Source organism: Entamoeba nuttalli (genome assembly GCF_000257125.1).
Source record: "Entamoeba nuttalli P19 unplaced genomic scaffold asmbl_2519, whole genome shotgun sequence".
NCBI lineage: Eukaryota > Evosea > Mastigamoebida > Endamoebidae > Entamoeba > Entamoeba nuttalli.
In genome coordinates, this window is record NW_008575387.1 from 749 (window position 1) to 9,454 (window position 8,706).

General features: G+C 23.4%; 5 protein-coding genes across 5 annotated transcripts; all 5 read right to left on the minus strand.

Moving 5' to 3' along the window:
* Positions 1-620: 620 nt before the first annotated feature.
* On the minus strand, positions 621-2,312 carry ENU1_029980 (beta-N-acetylhexosaminidase, putative; the record flags this gene model as incomplete). The annotated part of the gene is made up of 1 exon (XM_008857266.1): positions 621-2,312. The coding sequence occupies one exon, from the start codon at positions 2,310-2,312 to the stop codon at positions 621-623; it is 1,692 nt and encodes a 563-aa protein (XP_008855488.1).
* A 291-nt stretch (positions 2,313-2,603) lies between these two features.
* ENU1_029990 (GTPase-activator protein for Ras family GTPase) lies at positions 2,604-3,816 on the minus strand (the record flags this gene model as incomplete). The annotated part of the gene is made up of 2 exons (XM_008857267.1): positions 2,604-3,485; positions 3,562-3,816. The coding sequence occupies 2 exons, from the start codon at positions 3,814-3,816 to the stop codon at positions 2,604-2,606; spliced, it is 1,137 nt and encodes a 378-aa protein (XP_008855489.1).
* A 571-nt stretch (positions 3,817-4,387) lies between these two features.
* On the minus strand, positions 4,388-4,747 carry ENU1_030000 (hypothetical protein; the record flags this gene model as incomplete). Its single annotated transcript, XM_008857268.1, has 1 exon — positions 4,388-4,747. The coding sequence occupies one exon, from the start codon at positions 4,745-4,747 to the stop codon at positions 4,388-4,390; it is 360 nt and encodes a 119-aa protein (XP_008855490.1).
* Positions 4,748-5,404: 657 nt separating this feature from the next.
* On the minus strand, positions 5,405-6,067 carry ENU1_030010 (hypothetical protein; the record flags this gene model as incomplete). Its single annotated transcript, XM_008857269.1, has 1 exon — positions 5,405-6,067. The coding sequence occupies one exon, from the start codon at positions 6,065-6,067 to the stop codon at positions 5,405-5,407; it is 663 nt and encodes a 220-aa protein (XP_008855491.1).
* Positions 6,068-6,307: 240 nt separating this feature from the next.
* Positions 6,308-7,936, minus strand: ENU1_030020 (high-affinity potassium uptake transporter, putative; the record flags this gene model as incomplete). Its single annotated transcript, XM_008857270.1, has 3 exons — positions 6,308-6,590; positions 6,641-7,674; positions 7,721-7,936. The coding sequence occupies 3 exons, from the start codon at positions 7,934-7,936 to the stop codon at positions 6,308-6,310; spliced, it is 1,533 nt and encodes a 510-aa protein (XP_008855492.1).
* Between the last annotated feature and the right edge of the window lie 770 nt (positions 7,937-8,706).

The window sequence follows — 8,706 nt, forward strand, 5'->3', positions numbered from 1 at the left end:
TTCAACATTTAACTGAAGCAATAAATTCTCAAAAAGACAATGATATGGTTTTTAATTAGTATGTCAATGAAGAAGTAAAAAGATGTATGATTAGGTATATCACAAGACTCACAAATAAAATCATGGAATTAGATATAAATCATTCAACTTATAGTATGTTAAAAGAGCCTAACCTTGATGATCAACCAAGACTAAGTTTTGATGTTTTAGGTTCTGACTCATTTCCTATGTTAAGTTAGGATATTGGAAGTACATATAATATGGCAGAGCTTGGTAAAAATAGGATACTTAATTCCCATGGATATTGGTTAACAACGTAAACTTCTCCATGGATATCTTATAACGGAAATAGAAGAACGATAACTTATGAAGAAATAAAAGTAATAACTTATTTGTTCAATAATGATGTTTTAAAGTCAAAATATATATTAAAGGAATATTTGTAACAAGTTATGACGTTTTCAAAAGAAATTATTTCTTTCCAACATATTATATTATGAGAGTAGTTTTTTGATTTTTTTGTTCTTGTTGTAATATTCTAATTCAAAGATAGAAACTATATTATTTTTAAAAGAGTCTAAAATTAAAAATAAATTCATTAGAGTGAATTGAACTTAACTTTATTTAGTGTCACAATAAGAAGTATATAAAGGTCCTGTTCCTTTTAAAAATCCTCTTCTCTTTCCTAAACAACGAAGATAATTTGCTCTAACCTCATGACTTTCATCATCAATAAGATTCTTATTACTCCAAAACCTTTCTGCAATAGCTGAGAATCTCTGGAAAACTCTATCAAAGAAATTTTCATCATCACAACTTTCATCCCAAGAACATCCTTCTCCACCATAAACGTTTTCTAATTCAGCATCAGTAAAGTCTTTGGTTGGATCGTGTTTATAAAAGTCTCTTGTTGTCCAAACCCACATATATCGTTGTCCACAAGAAGATGGATCAAAGTTATTACATAAAGGTACTTGTCTATCTAAGTATAGTCCAGCTGAATAAATTGCTTTATATCCAGCATCAACTGCTAATTTTAATTGCCTAATATCACTCCATACTTGAATGATTGTTGATTCCTTTTTAGCATTTCCTTTCATAAATACTTCTTCCCAAACAATAGGATGAGCACCTTGTTTTATAACTTCTTCTTGAGCAATTTGATTATAATAACTTTCTACATCAGTAATTGAATCAAAGTTATTCTTTTTCATCCATTCTTTAATAGCAGGATATTCTTTTGAATTTAACCAACAGTTATTATCAACCTCATCACCTCCAATATGGATATATTGATTTCCAAATGTTTCTGCCAATTCTTTTAATACTGTTTGTACGATATGAAAAGATGTTTCATTAGTTGGATTTAATGATACTCTATTTTCAGCATATAAGATTTTATTTGATGTTAAATAATCCCAACAATCAACAGTTACTCCTGGATAACCAAGACCCCATGATGCAGTATGTCCTGGAATATCAATTTCAGGATAAACAAGAATACCTCTTAAAGCAGCATAACGTAATAATTGAATAATAAATGGTTTATTTAATACATTTTCTTGGTTAAATGCTCCTTGTTTAGATAATTCTGGGAATGAAGATGACTCAAACATAAATGATTGAGAGTCAGTTAAATGAAGATGAAGAACATTCATTTTTAATGAGGCTAATGCATTAATAGTTTTTACAAGAGTTAATTTACTAATAGCATTTCTAGCAAGATCAACCATTAGTCCTCTCCATTTAAATCTTGGAGAGTCGGTGATTGTTATTGGTAATTGTGAAATAACAAATGTATTTCCATTTGGTCGAATTAATTGAAGTAATGTTTCTAATGCATGTCTTGCTCCATAAACAGTTTGAGCTTCAATAATAATAGAAGAAGTAGAAATAGAAAGAGAATAAGATTCATCTGAACCAATAATTGTTGATGGATAAAATATTTTTTCATCTGAAGATTTGAAAACAATTTGGACTTTTTTAATGAAGTTAGGTTTTAAGGGAATAATATGAGGGATATCAATAGCTTTATGTAATGAAATTCTAAAATCTCTTAGATTTTTTTGTTGTTGTAAAGGAAAAGTTATTGTGTGATTAAAATTAAATTTCATAAAACTTAAACAATTGGGATTGTTTTGACATTGAGTAGATAAACTCATTGCTAAAGTTTCATCAATTTCAATTCCATTTGTACTTCCTTTATTAAATTGAACATTTTGAGGATATGGTACTATCAAAAGTTGATCTTTTACATTCACTCCATTTCCAGCTAATGTAGAATAAATACAATAGAATAATAAGAAAAACATTATCTAAAAAATTTAGAATTTAGTTCTAAAAGAAAAAAGAAGGAATTTTAATTATTCTTTTTAATTCTAAATGGTTTTCTTTGTTTATTTATAATTTAAATAAGAAAAAAAAAATGAATGTTGTAAGGAAATTAAATGATTTGAATAGAGTAGATTAAAAAAAAAAATACAAAAACATTTGATAATGAAATAAATAAGATAGGAAAATAAACATCATTAAATTAATTATTTTTATAAGTAAAAAAAAAAGAAGAAGAAGAATAATGATAAAATAATTTATAGAAACATGAATTAAATTAATTTTTTTATTTTTATGATTTGATGTTTCAATCTTTCATTTCTTTTTTTTAATGCAATAATCTTATTAGTGAGATTATTATTTTCATAACGTATTAGTTGTTCTCTTTCTTCTAACCAATGAATAAATTCTTTTGTAGAATATAATATTGATTGTTCTTTTAATGAAGAACCTTTAATACAATTAAATACTGAACAAAAGTCACCTCTATAATAATTACTAATTTCTTTCAATTCCGTTTTAAGTACCAGTAACATATTTCTTTTTGTACGTTCTTGTTCAGCTACATTAAATTGACATTCTCTTACAACCATTAAAGGAGAATAAGAGAATAATTGAGTTAATAATATAACAGTATTTTTAAATTGAGTTGGTTGGTACTTGTCTGTTTTAGTTATCATATAATTTACAGCTTCATTAGCTTCAATTATTCCTAAATGAGAAATATCAGAATAACTTTTAAAAAAAGGAAGTAAATAATGAATAAAAAATAATGCACAAATAGCATTATTTGCTTGTATTTCATCATGAATATAAGTAATTTTTTGAAATATTTTTGAAAGAATGATAATAAAATGAGTTGGAATAAATTTAAGACAATGAAGAATAGAAGAAGATAAGTCTGTAAGTAAATGATGAGAAGAAGAATCAAAATCTTTTTTAACTTTAATAAGAAATTCAGAACAATAAAGATTTGTATAATTAGTATAAATTTTATAGAAGATAGTATTTTTTCTAAACAGTTCATTTGAAGAGAATGAATTTTCAATTTCAGTTGAAGCAAGTTTAAAAAGCAAATCAACGATTTTACCTCTATAAAAGAAATAAGATAAAAGAACTTTTGAATAAGTAGGATTTGATGATTGTTGAATTAACTAATTATTATTCTTCCATACAATTATTCTTCTTATTATTAAAATAAGAAAGAATATAAAATTAAAAAAAACAAACACTTTGACAATAAGCATAAAGTAAAGGAGAGTTAGGTTGTAAGAATAATTCTTTAATATAATCTTCTTTTCCATGTTTTGATAAAACAGGACTTGAAAGAGGTGAAGAATTAATATGAGTTAAAGATGAATTACATGACTTACTTAAAAAATGGAATGGAGATAATTCAATAGGACTTAGTACTAATTCCATTTTCAATAATGGAGAGTGATCTTCAATATTTCTAATTCCAATCCTTGAACTATGTGTAGACATTTCAATAAAATCAATATCTATAAAATCTTTAAAATTTCAAAGATGTTTAAATATGATAGGATAGTTCTAAAACAATAATTATTGAAAATTCATTTTCATTCTTTGAGTTTGAATGAATTACATCAAGTAAATTATTTTGAATTTTTTATTTATTTTTGAACATTCTTTCAGAAATTCATTATTTGTTTCTTTAAGAATTTACCCAAAATACTTTCTCATACGAAAACTAAAATCCCATTGGAACAATTTTATCTGAATTAAACTCTTCTTAGAATTACTTAAAAAAATAATAGAAGTTTATTTGAAGTTTCTTCACTTGTCAAAAATGAATGGGGTTTTAATTTTTTTACACTTAATTACAAAAAGTAACGCTTTTGAAATAACAGTTTTTTTTTCAATATGTAATATATAACATATTCTTTTTTTTTATAAAATATAAAACACTTTTTTTTTATTTCAAATGAACTTTTTTAGAATATTTAAAAATAAAATATCTAAAAATAAATAAACTTACATTCTAAATATAGAACAGACAAAGTTGAAGTGTTAAATAGATTTGAGATTTATGACATTAATTAAATCCAGGATAGGGATATGGATATTGAAGTGGTGTTTTTGTTGAAGATATCCATGATTCTATTCTTTTATTTTTTGAATCTGTTGTAAAGAATGAAATACTTGAACATCTAAGATGAACAGCTGTTAAAGGAATAGTATTTTTTTTATTATTTGTTTCTTCTAAACATAAAAGAATTGGTTTTTTAGGTGGAATAATATTAATTTCTTTATTAAATATAATTGGTGGTGATTCTATATAAAATGACTCTCTATTACTTCCAGGTAAACTTGTTGGAATAAGCATAGGATGTGAATATTGAATTGTAGTATTATAAAGTCTTTTGATATCATAATTAATTTGTTGAGCTTCCATTGAGTTGAATATGTTTGAGATCAACTAATTTTTTTTATATATAAAATAGATAATTCTGATGATATAAAAGTGAAAGTATTTTTGAAATGTAACACCTTTTCCCAAATGAAATTTATTAAAATATTCAATAATATCATAGTGTATTATATTATCTTATTATATTTTTTGATATACTTTGTTATTTTTATCATTTGTTTCTCTATTTCAATCTCTAAAATGGCGTTGATTTATTTTAGAAACATAAAAACCATCTTTAATTACACAAATCATACAATTTAGATGATATAGATTTGTTTTATTTTTATTTTTAGTTTTAGTAATTTCATTATTAATAAATATTTCTTTGTAATTGTTTTCCGATTTCAATTTGTTTTATTAGAAATATCACAGTACTTCAATAGAAAGCACCAACCAAACAAGGTAAGGTGTATTTTTTAAATTTTTTCTTATTTTTTTTGTGTTAATTTTAATTTATTTCAAAATTTTTATTAAAATAAATATTTCATCTGAATTGTTCAATGAACAACAACCAAAAAAAAATGACATCACCATAAATACTTTTTCACAAAAATATCAAAGAAACCATTTTAAAAATAGAATAAAGAGAAAAATAAAAATACGAATTTGATAGAAAAGAAAATACTTTTTTAAAATTGATTAAACTACTTTGTTTTGAAAAACAAGAATATGAGACACATCAAAAATTGCAGGTAGTTCCAATGAGTTGGTATAATAGTCTTTAAATTTTTCATGGAACCAACTACTTGTTCCTGAATTTGTAATTCCAAATGCCCATGAAATACAAAAAAGGAATGAACCTGTAGAAAATAATTCAATAGAATTTTTCCATCTTTCAGTTGTTCTTTTTTTCTTTATTTTCATTAATGTTCCATCCAATTGTATTGTAAAAATATACATTGATTCATCTTCAATAAATTGATTTAATAAAGTAATTGGTTTATTTAAACTTATTCCAAAAACTTTTTCTTTAATAAATAAAAGAAATATTAAATTGTTTTTATTCATTACTGATTTATTAAATAAAATTTTATTAAATCCATTATAATCACTATCATAAATAATTTCACATTCTTTATTATTTTTCCAATAATTAATATCTTTGATTCTTTTTTCAATAGTTCTTTCTTCTTTTCTTTCTTCTATTATTTTATCATCTTTTTCTTTTATTGTATTTAATATTTCTTTAAGTTGATTTAATTTCATTTCAGCTGATTGACATCGATTTATAAAATCCGATTTTAATGAAATTAATTCATTAACTAATGAATCTACCACTATATTAATATCACCTCTTTCCATTTCTATTAATAATTCTTAGTTTTTCAAATTCTGTAGTCTCTTATAAAACAAAAAGGTAATTATATAGAAGAATCTTTGATGTATGGTATTTTGTTATGAACTAAAACTAATTTATTAATGGTTTTTCTTTCTATATATTTTTTTTGGATACAAAAAGGAATTTAATGAGGTTAATATCTTTTAAACTATTTTTAAAAATAATATTTGAATCAAATTTTAAAATATCAAAAATATATTTGATTAAGAATTAACTTTTTTCCAAAAAGAATAATAATCTAATGGATAACTGTGAGTTGGAAATCCTCTATGTCTGCCTAATATCATAACTAAGCATATAATTAATTGTGCTGGAATTGGAACATCTCCACTAAAACTACAAGGATCTTTTGATGATCCTAATGACATTCCCACAGTTCCAAAAGCACTTGAAATTTCAAACATTACATCAATTAATTGATTTGCACCAGTTGTATGAGCAGAACAATAAAAAGCCATTACTATTAACGTTGCTGTATAAAACCAACTAAAAATTAATAAATAAATAGAATATACTAAAGAAATGAATAAACAAACATTATATGTGAGAAAAATAAACTTTTTACATATTTTAAAATAGTAGTAATATTTGATTGAATATGAATTAAACCAGCTTTTGCATTTACTTCAATATCACGATATTGACGTAAAATTACTGTTGGATAAGCAGCAATATACATTGATAAAATATAAGTTAATATAACAGGTGGACTTAAATCACGAACATTAATTATACTAAAACCTGCGGTACGAGTAAAAGATGAATTAACAAATCCAACATAAAGAGGTGAAAGATCATTTTTATTATAAAACAATGAAAAGAAAATAGTTTGAAGAAGAATTAAAAAGAGTTGAACAAGAAACAATAATTTTGTTTGTGTAGAAGAGAAGAAAGATAATGACATTCTAGTAGGTGCTTTTAAAATATATAATAATGGTTGTGGCTTTGAACAATGTTTTGATTTTTGTTCAAAAAGTCTATGAACAATAAATGTTAACATTCTAGTAATAATTGGAATCATTATATTTCCTGTCATATTAAGAAATACAGATGTAATTACTATACAATGAACATTAATTAATGGATTTAATGAGTTTTGATTAACAGTCATTCCTAAATTATTCCATGAAGATATTGTTTGAAATAAACTAAACCAAACTGGATTTATTTGTTGTTGGTTTAAGAAAGTTATAGTTTCATTAGAAGTATAACAAGTTATTAATATAACAATAAATCCAATAAGTTTAAATGATATTGTATAGAATAATAAAATATAAATAAAATATTCTAATGATTTAATTTCTAATTTATAATCATATCGCATTGGTTCTATTTCACTTGTAAATACTTGTAAATTCGTTTCATCATTTGTTTCATCTGTTATTTCACTACTTTCACTTGATGAAAAATCAACTAATGTATTTGTACTATCACTATTTAATAATTCTTGTTGTTTAATAATTTGTTTTAATCTATACCATCTACATACTGAAGGCACTAATGTTGATGCAAAAAATACTCCACATAACTCTGATCCAATCATTACAATTATTTGAGTACTAATTTTTGTCTGTTTTGATTAAATAATTTTCATTTATTAAGTAAGAAAAACAAACAATTGAAAAGTCAAATGTTAATAACCCTGTATCAGTAGACGTTGAAACTCCTAAAAAAAATGCTTCCATAACTGTTAGTCGTGCATGATCCATTTCATTAACATAACACAAAAACCCTATTAATAACGCCATCACAATCGTAAAATATGTATGGTATGCATAAAAGGATTGGAGTAATTGAACTATTCGATTATAACCCAATAGTTTGACTCTCATTAGTTTTTAATTGATTTGTTTCAATAGTTCTTTTTTTCTATTGTAAAATATATGTTATATATGACATTTATTTTTTTTCTATCTTTTTTAAATATCTTTTTTCTTGTGAAATTATTTAATTATCAACCAATTTGAAATGAAAACGAATGTTAATCAAAAAATATCAAAAACGCTCGTTTTAAATAATAAGCTAAGAACATGTCTTCTCTTAAAAAAAATACAGCAAATCCTTACATTTACTTATAAATAGCTTCAACAATATTTAAATTTTATACAGCATTTCTTTATTTTTTGAGAATTGGAATAATAATAAGCTAAATAATGTGATGATAGATACTATTGATAATAAGAATAATCTGGAATGGAAATAGAGAATTTAAAGTGAATATAAATGGAAAGAAGCAAAACTCATAAAGTAAGATCAAGAAATGTAAAAATAAAATAAATTACGAAGAACAAAAACAATAAACATCAAAAACTAAATAGTGCTTGATGAAACACATGAATAAGTTGGTATGAGTAAATTCAATAATTCAACAAGAAATAATTAAATAATATTAATTATTTAATAATTGATAATAAACAAAAAAAAACAATCACTATAATAGAATAAGGTATAATTATATCATTTATAACACGATTATAATAAATTTATTACATTAAACTGGTAAAAGTAATAAATTTATCCACATTTACAGATAGTTAATATTTATATTTGTTGAACAACGGATTGAAATAATTAGAATAGTAATGTACTACTGTACCAGAGA